At 37.8% G+C, this 15,606-nt stretch overlaps 1 protein-coding gene across 2 annotated transcripts in view; it reads left to right on the top strand.

Moving 5' to 3' along the window:
• The window catches only part of Sema3a (semaphorin 3A), a 203,393-nt gene that overhangs the window by 69,345 nt on the left and 118,442 nt on the right, over positions 1 to 15,606 (top strand). For both annotated transcript variants that reach the window (XM_021162359.2, XM_021162357.1), the window contains one exon: positions 4,787 to 4,906. In XM_021162359.2, coding sequence (XP_021018018.1) covers positions 4,787 to 4,906 — 120 coding nt within the window. The remainder of the gene's footprint in view (positions 1 to 4,786; positions 4,907 to 15,606) is intronic.

Genomic DNA, 15,606 nt, shown 5'->3' on the forward strand with positions numbered 1-15,606 from the left:
TTTCTATGTCTTCTAACCTACACTATAAAGACAATGGTATCTCTCCTTGGCAGACTGAATTCTGTTACGATAAAGGTATATAAGTTAGAAGTCACAAATTCAATCTTAGGCAGAGAATACAAAGATGAGAACACAGCCATGTATGAGGTCTATGAGATGCACCTCTGTGAAGAAGAGATTTCTAACATCCTGTGGTGGGTGTGAAGGATTGGGAAGACATGATTGAGGATGAATGGATCACAGTTGGATCAGAACAATTTAGGGAGGGAAAAAGACAAATCACTGCTGCCAGATAAGTCCAGGGCAGCTCCACTAGAAGAAGGGTAACGTGAGTGACAGGAGCAATCTCATGGATTACCGCTTTGGCAGGAACCTTTGAGTATGCAGTCAGCTTGCCAAATAAATGGACCAGTGGAAAGAGAGTCAATGGATTAACTTCAGGAATTAAGCTTATTAATGGGTTTTCCTGCAGCGTGCATCCACCCTTCCTGACAGACACGGATTCGTTTGCTTTCCCAGCTGCTGGGTTATACAGTAAAAGAATTCCACGTGAGCGGCTGATGACACAGGGACTATTGAGTTTTCCTTTAAAGTAAATTGTCACTGACCTGAGGCAGTGCTATAATATCCCCATTTATTTGGGGCTGGTTTATATTTGAACCAGCACAAATTTGCTTGATTTAATCATGAACTGAATATATTTGAATAGAGATGGATCCTGTTCACTGTCGTCTCTCCATTTGTTTTTTAAGCTGCTTCTTTATTTAGGTTAAATTTTCAATATTTTATCCATAGTTTAAGAACAGGGAAGGAGGTAATTGGAATTGTAGGTAAATTATATTCTTTTGTAGAAAGCGTAATGATCGGAAGTTAGTTAAAAACACCTCAGTGCTGTTCTAATTTCCACGCATGGAGCAGTTGTTTTGACAGATGGATAGGCTTTATTTTTGTAACGGTCCAGGAAAAGTCTGCAACACAGCCTAAGCTGGGCTACGTAGCTCTATCTGTGATGTTTGTTTTTGATTCATTCTGCTTTCAGCTCCGATATCTTTTTCAAGGATAGATATATTCTTTACATTTATTCTTTGGGACAATATTTTTATGCATAATTTTTCTATTCATGTGCTCCAAAAAGGTTAGAGGCCCCCCCCCCCAAAACTCAGATCCAAACAACTTGTCATAGAGGATGATTTATCAGGGCTCCTCAGGTGTGGGCTTGGGTTTTTATTGGATTATAACTGCTCCTACTTCTAAACTAATGATGGTGGGGTGCTGTTGATCTGATGGCCCCTGAGATTCACTGACTCTCGGGATGTCAACTTGTTACCAAGTTCACCTGTGTATATCAACTGAAGTTTGAAAAAAGATCAAGGTTTGAGAAATGAATTCATTTTGAGCTGACTGCACTGTCTTTATTGCGCTGTAAATCCTCCAGTGTGGAGCAAAGCCGTGCAGGAGTTTAATGCCAAAAAGTACATTACATTCTGAGTTTTGAGAAACGTCATGGTTCAAGGAAAGGTCAGAAACACTCCTCTTCTGTCTCCCCAGAGCAGCAATGTGTGAAGTGTGTCTCCTTTTGCTGCCGCGCTTCCCCCTAGTTTAACAGAATGTTCAGGCAGCCTCAGAATAAAATGAATGTCCTGTTTGGAATCCTCACCAGGCTTGGCAGCCACAGACTAAAAAAGCGAGGCAAATGAAGGCAAATGAATGACTGGATTGATACACTGTTATGTAGACATTCTCTTAAGAACAGATCCTAAGTGAATGTCTTTTAAGTTTTGGGTTCCTCTCTGCTCAGACCCTTTTGTCTGCTTTCCTCTTCCACACATGCTGAGGGTTCTTCCTTTGGCTATTTTCAAACCAATCTTGAAAGTATTTCCTTCCACTCCTTTGTTTTCCTACAACCATCATTTTACCCTCTAAGCCCAAGAAATTGTTCCGCACTCTATTTGCCTCAACCTTTACTTTGAAAATAATACTAAGGTAGCCTCGGGGCATGGCAAACAGTTCGACTTGCCAATTGGGAGAGTTCAGTGGGGAAATTAAGGAGATCATTCTAGGCCTTGGGCCAATAGGGTGGGGCTCCATTTTCTCTAACTCAGACTCACTTGTTATCAGCACACTCAGTCAGACTCTTTGCCAGGTTTCTCGGCTAGAGTCCCATGATTGATTTTGTTCCAGCAGCTTTGTAAAAGAATGGTTGTCATAGTATAGTGGTTCCCTATTTAACAGTTAATAGAGAACAAATTGAGAATTTGATATTCAATGTAGTCCAATTTTGTGGGCTTCAAGAGCTTAGGGAGTTTTTCTTGTGTTAATTATAACCTGCTAGTTTCTTTAGAAAGACAGCCTTAGTCGCTGGTAAATTGCTAATTGGTTATCTAATCTATACGAAATAATGAACTCACAAAAGCTATGGTATTAAATTCATAACAGTGGTCAGGGTAATGTGACCCTTCCTTTGTGTTTACAAGTATTTGTTCTCATGATTATGTTTTGCTTTTATACCACAGAGAACCATAGTCTCTTTTAAAATTGTTATGTTACGAGGTATTAGATGTGAACAATGGAACTAGAGACATTAGGTTTATATGCAAAACGGCTTGTGAGTCTCAACAAGCATTTCCCAGACCAAGTGAGGTCCTGTTCTTTTCTGAAGTGAACAAGTCTTCTGACTGGGTCTGCAACTATTATGTACTAGAATATCCATTTGCTTAACCATGAATGCACAGCCAATATCTTGCTTTGGACATATGGTACCAGAACTCATTATTTATCTTCTTGAATATAATAATATTGAACCCACAATGAGGGATGGCTGTAAAAGCAGAATATGTGACCACCTACATGTTTCAAAGAAAGATATTTTTAAAAATTCCTCCTTTGAAAATGACAGATTTTTTTTTTAAAGGAGTACGAATATATCCTGTGGGCAAACCCATGAATGCTTCATTTGTAAATGAATTTATCAGATGTTTCCTTCCTCTGCATAGGCGTTCATGTTGTGTCCTGTAGGGAAAGGAGGAGGGACTGATACAGAATGAAGTCTGGGCTTTGGGAACAAGGGAAGTTGTGTTTTATCTCCTTTGCAGTGATGATATTTTGAACAGGAACGAACCTGTTCAAAGTGTGTGAGGAAGGGTAGACATACACCCTTTAAGCTAGGAAATTCTTCCTCAGAACAGAACAATTTACAAAATCAGTTGATTTCAGAGCATAATTTTATGCCTTGCCCAAAAGAAAGAGAATACATTCTGGATTTACTTAACAAAACAATAAAGGAATTGTTTATTTAGTTTTGTTTTGGTTTGTTTTGGTTTTGGTTTTTATAATTTTTACCTACTGAAATTGCACATTATTGTTAAGAATGCATGAGGACTCACATCTAAAGCTTCCATTTTCTTTTAAATAAGTCTAATTCATCTAAGGGTGTATATTCATAGGACAATATCAGGTTTCATCCTAGAGCAATCAGATAGAATGAATAGCAGGCACTTTCTTGAATTGAAATGTTAATTATTCTGCTGAACTTGCCTGCTCCTTATTTTATGGGCCAATAGTGTTGAGACCTAAGTCATCAGCTGCAAATACTGGATACAAATGTCATGTGGAAATGTACTCAGCGAGTTATAACACTCCACTTATAAACTCTAACTGACTACATAAGTCCAGATGCATTCTGAGTTCACACCTAAGAAGTCGCGGGTCACAGAGAAAGCTTTGAGGGCATAACACACTTCGGTGCATAACATTCAACCTGGTTCTCCATTTTGTGATCGAGCCAACATCATTTATACAGTAGTCTGGTTTGAAATTTTATTGTTCTATGTCTAGGGCTTACTTTTAAATATTCAACTGAAAATTTTCTTAACAACTATGAACAATGTAGGAAAACACTCTCAATATATCTATTAGGTAGCATGTGAATGCATACTTATTAGAAAGAAACCAATATGTATTACTAGCAATGATTAGCTTCATGTTATCCTTTATTTCTCTTCCTGTTTTCTAAATTTAAACTCAGAAGTCAATTTTGTAATAAGAATTTCACCATAATCTCATTTGAATAATTTGTTATTTAGAGAATTGGTTGTTGTCTGAACTGTGGAAATGTCACCCATGATTATTGGCAACCCAGAACTTCTTATTCAGTTAGGCTATGATGTTTTAGAAATAGATTTCATGAAAGATGTTTGGTGAAGGGTATATGTCTTATCCAGGGTTACTATTGCTGTGATGAAACACTGCATCCAAACGACTTGGCCTTAGATATCAATACCACTGTTCATTTTTGAAGGAAGTTAGGGCGGGAACTTGGAGGCAAGAGCTGATGTAGAAGCTGCTGAGGGTGCTATTGACTGGCTTGGATTCTATGGCTTGCTCACTGACCTGCTTTCTTATAGAACATGGAACCGCCAGCCCAGGTGTGGCACCACCCAAAAGGGACTGGGCCCTTCCCTATCAATCACTAAGAAAAGGCCTTCTATGCTAGCTTACATACCAGTCTGATGGATGAACGTTCTCATATGTAGTTCCCGCTTCTCAGATAACTATAGCTTGTTCATGTTGATATAAAGCTAGCACAGTATATTATATTAATTTCCTCAAGGTTTAGTTTTTTTATATTTTAATACATGTAATGCTGTGAACAAAATAAGGGAATAATAAATGAGCCCTAAAATTTGAAAAAGGTATACATACAAAACCTCTCCCAGCATAGCAAACACCCTGGGTTCTTCAGTCAGGCTGAAGGCTGGAACTAACTGGTTTGCCTTTTGTTTCACAGAAAGAATGTGCCAATTTCATCAAGGTCCTGGAGGCTTATAATCAGACTCACTTGTATGCCTGTGGAACTGGGGCTTTCCATCCAATCTGCACCTATATTGAAGTTGGACATCATCCTGAGGTAAAGCTGACGCATAAAAACGCTTTTGGTTCCTGGCTCCTTCCGGTTTAAACTGTTCATTGCTGATTCCTTCAGCTCATTTAGCTTCCTGTTATGTATGCATGGGGACCTTGTTCCAATTCAGATGCTGTTATTAACTTTAGTCTGTAAATATAAAACAACGCAGTCATCACTCACCAACTGTGGGACAAGAGAAGGGAGGAGAACATTTGTTCTCACCCTGGATTTCAGAGTCCTCCTCTCTGCATGTGAGACCCAGGGAGGCGAGCTCCAGGTGTTCTCTGCCCTCAGTCATCTGCTTATCTGTAGCTCCCCTGCCATAACTTGCTCAGTCAAAGGTTTCAGCCTCCTACTGATCTGTTGTGTTTGCTTGTTTGTTTTGTTTTATTTTTGTTGGTATTTTCTGTCAGAGAATTAAGATGGATATGCTCTATAAATGGACTCCAAGATGGGACTCTCACATTCTGGTTCTTGCTTTGTTAGGTTTTACCTTTATATTTCTGGTTATTACACTACTAGCACTGAAAAGAATAAAATATATTTTGCTCTACTGAAAAAAGAGGTTGTTAAGAGAGACTTTGGTGAGAGAATTATAGTTGAGTAAATTTAAATCAGATTTAAAATAAGGAGGCATTGCTCCTATTGAAAACGGTGTATTGAGCTGTGCATCTCAGCCGCCTCGGTTACAAACACCGTTGTTAGCTCTGGCACTGAGTCTTCAGAATGAGAGTGTTCACATGCTGAGAGGGTGATCTGTTACAGAACTTATTTCCAAATTGGAATTCAAAAATGCTCAACAAATCAAGAGTTTGTTCACAAAATCTTTCTGGAATCCTAAAGATAAGACCGAATTTACATGTCAGCCTCTTAGATCCTCAGCTCCAGGCTAGTGCTGCATTTTCTTAAGGTGCCCTATGAGATAGCAATGTGTTGTGTTGATTCCAAAGACAAGAAAGCCAAACATTTCATGCTTTATCTTCCTTATACGGGACAGCGCACTACAGGCTGTGTTTCCAATGCTCTAGCCACTTACATGGTGGTGGTGGTGTGGTTTCTGCTGTTGCTTCTCTGATGAGACCCCTGAGGACTCATCCATATATGTAAATTACATGCTTGTGCCTGCCCACCCGCCCATATGCCCTTATATACTTCCTTCTCCTCATCCTCACAAGTATGTGTGAAATACTTTTTAGTGTGGACAAGATGTTTCATCATGATGGGACTCTTTAGGAAATGAGTCCTCTTTAAGTTTCCTGTTTCACTCTGAGGAAAATAGGAATTAGTTCCTATGCAGGACCCTGGAGAGAATAGAGATGGTGGCTTTAGTCACTTCCAATTAAGTACCTACCCATGTACTACCAGCCCAAATGTAAAACTGCCGACTTCAATAAAAGCTGGACCCACTGTGGTGCACATTTTGTACCCGGATTCATAATGCACACAAGGATGCAGTAGCACTTCCAGGAATATCTTTCCCTAGATGCACAGAAAAACATGCATGGTGGTGCTATAATAGGCATCAGATCTCCATCCACAAAGCATCAGCTTTTGAAGCCCTGGGAATTTATTTATTTATTTATTTATTTATTTATTTATTTCTTTAATTATTTGTATTTCTTGTCTTTTTTTTCCCTTTTTTTAAAAAATTAGGTATTTTTTTCACTTACATTTCAAATGCTATCCCAAAAGTTCCCCCATATCCTCCTCACCCCCACTCCCCTAGCAACCCACTCCCCCTTCTTGGCTCTGCCGTTCCCCTGTACTGAGGCATATAAAGTTTGCAAGACCAAGGGGCCTCTCTTCCAATGATGGCCAACTAGGCCATCTTCAGAGACAAAGTTTGGAGCTGAGACTAAAGGATAGACCATCTAGAGACTGCCACACCTGGAAATCCATCCCATAATCAGCCTCCAAACACTGACACCATTGCATACACCAGCAAGATTTTGCTGAAAGGACCCTGATATAGCTGTCTCTTGTGAGACTATGCCGGTGCCTGTCAAACACAGAAATGGATGCTCACAGTCAGCTATTGGATGGAACACAGGGCCCGCAATGGAGGAGCTAGAGAAAGTACTCAAGGAGCTAAAGAGGTCTGCAACCCTATAGGTGGAACAACATTATGAACTAACCAGTATCCCCGAAGCTCTTGCCTCTAGGTGCATATGGGAAAATTATTTAACATCTCATAGTCTTGCTCATAACCTGTAAGACAATAAAATCATCCTTGCCTAGGGATTCACATATGTTAAATGAGAGTTATGCTAAATCATTACCTCAAATCGCCTTCCACACTCCTAACATTTAGTGCTACACAAACTCCAACCTTCCAGTCTCAATGTGAAAGCGTGGCATTCTTTCGGTCGCGGGATTTACATCCTGCATCTCCCTTTACTTAACCTTAGTTACTCCATGTAGAGCCAGGGGCTTAGTTCCCTGTATCTGTGCTTAATGTAAAATTGGAATGAACATGTTTGAGATCTGATAGCTCATCCTTGCTAAAAAACAAACAGCTAATACTCGAAATTATGAATGTGTCTCAGGTTCAAAGTCTTGGCAGTTTGTCTCATTCATTATTGCCACCTTACCTGGTATTGACTTGTCTCCTCATCTGTGATTATAAATAATGTCACTAGACTTCCCTTATAGAGCTTCTCTGTACTCATCTTAAATCCCCCATCTCTAAAAGCTGAGACTTCCATTACTTTGGTATCTATTTATGCTAAAATTCTATGCATCTGCATGGATTTTTATGACTTTTTCCTATGAAGATGGCTCGATTGCCCTCCTATAATTGAGCTTCCTGTTGTTAATACGTGCTATCTTTCAAGTAAACTAAGCTTTGCTGCTCTTAGGGTGGGCTCATAGAGGAGTGAAGGGCTACAGGCCATTGCTCAGGCTCCCCTCCACTGAAATAGTAAATAAACCTAGTTTCCTATGTGAGCTCCTTTGAGATGACATATTGAGGTACAAGTATTTTTTCCCAAGAAAGTCAAGAGTTTCGAACAGGTCCAAATTAAGAAGCCCAGTGATTTTGATTTGCATGAAAACTATAAATTATAAAATACCATTCCAGAGTAGGAGGTCAGAAAAAAGATGATTATGCAATTACCTGGGGGATTTGGAGCAGTCTAGACAGGCAATCTAGGAAATTCTGGAAAAGATATTATCAGGAGAGCTTGTCTAGACTACATCAAATTTAATTTTCAATGCTTAAGCTGCCTTCTGAGACAATCTGCTTTAAATTGATCTATACTATTACTTAAAATGCTACCCTTGGCTTTAACCAATTTTGCTGTTTATGAAGTTGAGAAAAAGAGACAATGTGCACTTTATACTGTTAGAAAAAAAATGACACTAATGGAAAGCCTGGAAAAGGAAAAAAATAAAAGAGGCACCAGGAGAAAGGCTGGGAATGTTGAATTAATATTCACACACACATGGAGTTTGGAAATACCATCATCAAAAGTGTCTTTAAAATAACATTTATGTTTTATGAGATTACACTATAATTACATCTCTGTCTCTTCTCCTTCCTCTCTTCAAACCCATGTCTCCCACCCAAACCCTCAGTTCTCTTTCAAATTCATAGCCTCTTTTTCTTTAGTTATATAATTTTTCCTCATAAATTTTAAGCTAGGAATTACATGCATGTTTTCCTGATAGATGTCCTATAATAAAATAATGAAAAGATCGAACAATTTTATTCAGTGATTTTTAGTCTACAAATAATTATATTTTATGAAAAGAATAATCTTCACTATTAACATTTGTGAGAACTGTTAGCAAGCAACACTGCCAAAGTTGCTTTTTCAATAAACGTCCCTAAAAATACCTATTGCTTTATTCCTATTTTCCAAGCTTGTAGACACTTCTATATTAGAAAACTGAATATGGACTAAACATCTTTGTGAAGAATGTCACAGAAGTAAAACACTACTTTTTAAAAAAAATGCAAGGGCCTAGTCATCATTTAATAGTTTTGAATCTTATAGGAAAAATATCACTTGCTATTTCTAATGATAAATCAATATCCAAAATACCACAAAGTTTAGTCTTGTGGTTATAAAAATAGTCATTTCTAGCATTTTGATACCTATATATTCACTCTTGAGTAGTGTCTTCCAAAACTCTAGTTTTCCTGTCTAGTAAATGCCTTTGACCACACACAGTATGTCATTGATTGCTGTATTAAACAGTTCTGTTTCCTGTGGTACATTTGGGAATTGGTAGACATATTAATTAACTCCAGTTCTGTGAGATATGTGTCAATCAATTCTTGGGCATCTGCCAATAGCCCTTGACACAGCAGATAACTGCCAACAAGGTCACATGCCTGATACACATGTGTACATTTGTCATAAAACGCCTGCAGAGTTCACAGAAGGAGTGAGTCAGACAAGAGCACAGATGAGCTTAGAGCTGTACTTCCAGGATCTCTGCCATTCAAATTGTGAGTCATCCTCTAGAGCTGGCTATTCCCAAATGGCTTATAGTATATGGTATTTCCCCTTCAAATTTTCATCTGTTAATAAAAAAAAATGTATAATTTAGAAGGAGTATAGCCTTTCGAAGAAGTCTCTGGATATAGTCTCAAATTCCAAATGGGTCTCTTCTATGTACTGGCAGGAATCCTAAAGAAAGGTGGACCCAGATGTCTGCTGGATAGTATTAACTCTATAAATACTCTCATAATGTCATGGCCTCAATTTATGATAGAACCAAGGAGACATTAAGAAAAGCAATGAGGCTTAATGGCTATCTCTCAGGTCACTTTTCCAATGACAGCCAATGTATTTCTCCAGGAACTAACACTGTCTGTTTTTTCCTTTTGTTATGAAGGAGAATTTTTTTTATATGAAAGCCTGTGGCATAGATGTTACTTAAGTATCAGGTAGGGTTCTGTCAGTTCATTGATTTCTAATCTTTTCTGTTTCTGTTATCTTTCTCATTTACTATTATGTCTGGTCTATTGAACTTTGAACCACAGATTTATTTCTAATAAGCATGAGTAAACTAATGGTAAATTGTTTTTCTACCACTTTTCCATGTTTCTGTTTTTTCCTTTCTTTTTCTTTTTTTATTAGATATTTTCTTCATTTACATTTCAAATGCTATCCTGAAAGTCCCCTATACAACAAGTCCACACCATTCATGGGGACCAAACATTTAAAAATATTAGCTGGTAGGAGCCATTGTGATTCAAATCACCACAATCACACTCATGATGTTGTTTTCCACAGAGAAGGCCAAGTCAAGTCAGACTATACTGCTGGGATTAAACAGAATAAAAAAATGAAAACAAGACAAAAACAAAAACAAAAATGATGAAAGAAGTAAACCCTCTTTGGCACTGGAGAGTGTAGGATTGTAGACCCAGTTGTTATGTGGGGCTCAAATATATATTGCAAAAGGCTTTTGCTTTACCTAGAATATGTTAGTATCTTGCCACATAGTTTTGCGATTGCCAATATGTTCAATGTATTCGTTTTCTCATTTGGCTGTTGTTTAATTGTTTTCCAATTTTTTATTAACTGTTGTTTAATTTTAAGCAGGAAAATTATATTTATATATTTACAAACTTACCAACTATTAGAAAATATATATTGGAAGTTAATCTCTACATCATTCTAGAAAGATGGTTTGTAGTGTTTGCTTGTTTTGTTTTGTTTTTGTAAGGAAAATAGTATTATCTCTTCACCCACATTCATTTGGAGGACACTAACCAATATATTTCATGATGAAACAGTTTCTGGAGTTATATAAATGGGACAAGAATAATCTTTAAGATACATAAAGATGTTTCCTTTCATAAGCATAAACACTTATGGCCTGCATTAGCATCTTTACTAATATAATAGGTCTTGTGTGTGTGTGTGTGTGTGTGTGTGTGTGTGTGTGTGTGTGTGTGTGCATGTATCCTGTGCCACAGCCTACATGTGGAATTCACATGATAACTATAAAGTTGATTTTCTACTTCTACTTTTTCTGGATTCTAGAGATTGAGCTTAGGTCATTGGGTTTGCATCATTGGGCATCATATACTTCTTTATCCACTTAGCAATCTGACTAAGCCCTGTATTACTAATTTAAAATAAGTTATATGAGTTGACTTCAATAACTCAAATTTATTGGTTGACAGAAATTGCACTAGCACCCTTGTTCTGAGATTCTCTAGTGTATGCTGTTCCCTCTATACTTATATTAGTTTTCTAAATCGTGTCCAGTAGAAATATATTACAAGTCATATATGCAATTTTAATTTTTAACTTGTAATTAAAATATAATTATATTGTTTCCTTCCTACCATTTTCTTCCCCAATCCTTTTCAAATTCATGACCTTTTTGTCTTTGATTATTAATGTGTGTATATGAGGTATGTGTCTGTATCTGTCTATATGTATATATTTCAGGACTGAGGCTTGGTTTTAGATAACCAATTAGAAACTCATTTCTAGGAGGGAAAGACCTAATTCTCCCTCTTTCAGCAGTCCTGAGTTTCCTAGATGTTTCTGTTGTCTAGGAGTGGGACCAATTGAGATTTCTACTTTCTAAATTAACATGTGTTATTTGTAACAGAATTTTAGTCCAGCATCAGCATGGCTTTTCTGGCAAGAGGTCACATCTAAAGACCTTCTAGATCTATGTGGTCAATCTGGAATGCAGACATTTCCTGGATTAAAGCATGTTCTAGCTGGAGTACAAACACATCCTTAGCGAATACCTTTAATCACAAACAATGAAAGCACAGTTAGTTTATAGAAGGAAGAAGCCATGTTTGAAAGGGAAGTCTAATTGAGGGAGTACAGTTCAGTTGGGTTCAGGCAATGCTGCGAGTTCAGTTGAGTTGACTTCAGTGTAGTTCAGTTGAATGATATTGATTTCAGTTAAGTTCCTGTAGTTCCATTTAGTTCTAGTCCATTTGTGCAGTCAGCGCATTTGTTCATGAAATTCACCGTTTTTTTCAAGTAGACCAATTCAGTGAGAAGCTGAGAGAAGGGAGATTGAATCAGTCAGCTTGGAGAAGAGTTTGACCCAGAACAGCTACATTGAAGCAGCCAGCCAGAAATCAAAAAGAACTAGATTGGGTGAGCTTACTAAGCAGTAAGTGTCTGACATGACAGTTATATCAGGTGAATAAAAAGTTACTTTTCTATCCTCTCACTTTATCACATCCAATATCTTCCCCCAACCTCTGCCCCTGTCTCCATGAGGATATCTCCATCCCCGACCCCTTTGCACCAGACCTCTAAACTCCCTGCCCCCCCAAAGAAAAATAAATAAATAATACAATTACTTTTCCAGGTATTATCATTGTTCAAGACTTGTTTAGGCAGTTTTCTAGTTTCTGTATCAGGAGTTTACTGTCTCTCCTTGCTAGGAGACAGTATCTTACAGCAGGCTTCCTGGCTGTTTGACTTTTACAGTCTTTCAGTCCCATTTGCATTGCATGTCCTGAGCCTTGGTGAAGACACTGTCTTGTAGATGCCTTTGGGGATAGACACGCCATTATAAGTTGTCAGCATTTTGATGAGTTGATTGTTGCCATTGGCTGCAAAGAGAGGCTTCTTTGATGAGCCATGAGAGCTGCACTTACCTGCAGCCTGTAAGGATAAGTAATTTGAATGCAGTTAGATGCTATGCTGGTCTGGGAAAAGATGACATAGTGGTTTTTCTCCTAAGATGCACAAGGAGAGTAAAAATAAGCAGATGGAATTAATGTTAATAATATTTTAATTACATAAAAGTATTCAAAATATTGTTTATATATATTATTCATTTATAACATTTATAATTTTCTTTGATTTTAATTGGATATTTTCTTTATTTACATTTCAAGTGTTATCCCCTTCCCTGGTTTTCTTCTAAGAACGACGGAAGCATGCACACTTTGGTCTTCCTTCTTCTTGAGCTTCATGTTTACTAAGCTCAGTTTAGACTAGTCTGATTTGGAGTCCCCGGTGACTCAGTGTGGCTGGCAGCTATAGCCCAGTCTACAAAGTATGATAAGGGTAGAAAACTCAATCACTGACAACTATTATGCCCACATTAGCAGTTGAGCACAGGAGAGCTGGGCAGGAAGGACCAGAAGAGACTGGGGAGACTGGCTGTGCTAATGAGAACAGTGCAAAGATGACCATGATAAGCAAAGTAGATCCCTGGCATGGAACTTTTATTTCTTAGATTTGGGAGAATAGTAGAAAGTAATTGAGAGTAGATCTATTCATATACGAAGCTTCCCTCCTGGCTGAATAACAAAGGATGAATAACAATGAATGAGTAACAATTTGTAGCTAGATAAAAAATGGAGAATATCTTCTAGGTAAGATACTAAGAGGAATGGGGAAGATTACAAATATACAGACCCTACAGACACATAAAAATCTAACTTCAATATGGGTTAATGTAGAACTAATTAACATTAATTATTTCAATGTGGGGTTGCTACCTGCCCCAATGATCTAGGTTCCCAAATGAAAGACACATGCACAGCCTTTATATTTTAAGATGTCTAAAGCAGCACAATAGTTTGGCCACTGCCTAGCCTCTGAGTAGTTAATTCCATGTTATTATTTAATAATTCTATGTTTTATCTTGGCTGCCCTGGATCCTGTTGGGCAGCTTTCTGGGCCCTGCTTTTCCACCTCCTTGACATGGTGGCTATGCCTCTCTGTCCTGGACTCTTCTCAGGCATGGTGTCTCTCTTCTTCCCCACACTCTCCTAGCATGGTGGATCTCTCCCTTCCTCCTCCTCCCAGACCCAAGCCAAGGAAATCCTATCCGGCCTCTGTCTTTCCTCCCCAGCTGTTGGCTATTGGTATTGTTATTTATCAATCAGAAACAACTGAGGGTAGGTTTCCAGAATTTACATGCAGATGTTCTTATGCAAGCAGGTTTTTTTTTGGGGGGGGGGCTTAATTAATATTCATAATACAAGAGCTACAGCTTAATTAAAATTAAATTATAATTAAAATATTAATTATATTCCTCCAAAGTAAGGTTTACCAACCAATCTATGTATTGCTTGCTGTCTGTTTCAACTACTGACTCATCAAAAATTTGATGAAATTGATACTCTAGTTAATTATGTTTTCCCAATGAGAAAGCTAAAATTCTTAGAGGAATTTTAATGCACCTGAATCCAGCACATTGGGCAATGGTTATGGTTTCTATCTGTACTCAAAACCTGCATAAGGAACACATGACTTACAGAATTCAGGAGAACAAAGAACTGAAATGACTGATCCTGTTTTATGATAGGGAGTCAAATTTAATTTTCCTATATTTGTATTTCAAATCTAGTTTGGACCAGGTGACAAGTGTGGACAAAGAGGCAGCTGAAGTAAGATCTTCAAACTGGAATCAGAAAACTGAATGGCATATGAATACTTATAGGAGGTAGTGTAGGCAGTGTGAGCAATGGCTCAAAGGACAGTGGCAGGAATGACCTTCAGTCAACAGGGAAAGGGGGAATAGCACAGGATCCATGGAACATTTCAAGTACGGAAGCTGGAAATTACATTAAAGGTTGAGTTGAGAAAAACAAATTGAGAGCTTTCGGAGGTTTTACCAAGAGAGTGATACTACTCCCATTATTCAAACAGAAATATATTTCTGGGGCATAAATTAGGGCAGAAAGGGAGCAATCCAAACATCCGTTTTGAGACTATGGCAAAGGTCTAATACCAACTGAAAAAACTAAACTGAGACCAGGTGAGAGACACTAGGCCAACTGTGAGATTCTCAAAGGAAAACAGGAAGTTAAAACATCCTTTGGATTTAATAAATTAGTGAAGAATAGCTGTGACAGTGAGAGCTCATACTTTCTAGGGGTAAGATGGGCTTCAACTTCTCTTGTGATAAAAAGGCAAACCTTTTGTAGTTTCTATATAGTCAATATTTACTCTATGGTGTATGAATAAAGAGCATGCATGTTATTCAAGAGCACTAAGGTATTACATACGAATATATTGGGAACTCCTATCCTGGCAATTACAAAAACGTAAGTACTCCAAACTTGAAAATCCATAGAAAAGCATGCTATAGAAGACTCACTATGAACACAGTGCAAACTCATCCTATTCAAAAAGCTCCCTAAAACAGCAAAAACCTATAAAATGAATAAATATCACTATAAATAGGAACTTTTAAGTGAAACTTACTGACATGCTCTCTTTAACCTTTGTTGCATATCTGCGTATTGGAAACATTTGAGGAACGCTGTTTCTAACGACTTCCTAGTTAACTTCTTCAGTTCCCCCTGGTTACAAGGACTTTCTAAGATGACTGATTTACTTAGTAGTATCAGTGTCTACCAGACTTGATATAGTGAATGATCTGTATCAAAAAGAAAACATTTGATGTTCAGAACCCTGAGATGTAAACACTTCTTCATCTTTCCTTTGGGAAACAATGGAGACTCAGAAGGGATTCAAGAAGTGACTGATCTTCACACAATAAGAAATGGGTTTTCCTCACTATTGCAACATACGACCTTTTTTATGGTATTAACACTACAACACACCATTGGTGGGATGCTATGCCATGTGTTTATTAATATTCAAGTCTGCATCATTTCAAACATTAGATTTTAGGTTAGTGGACCACCAGTTAGATTATCAGATCATTCTTGAAAGCATCATTAACTGCTTAGTGCTGAGAGATTGACAGTCCAGGTTAATTTGGTAAAATTCCATGGC

The sequence above is a fragment of the Mus caroli genome, chromosome 5 (genome assembly GCF_900094665.2).
Source record: "Mus caroli chromosome 5, CAROLI_EIJ_v1.1, whole genome shotgun sequence".
NCBI classification, from domain to species: domain Eukaryota; kingdom Metazoa; phylum Chordata; class Mammalia; order Rodentia; family Muridae; genus Mus; species Mus caroli.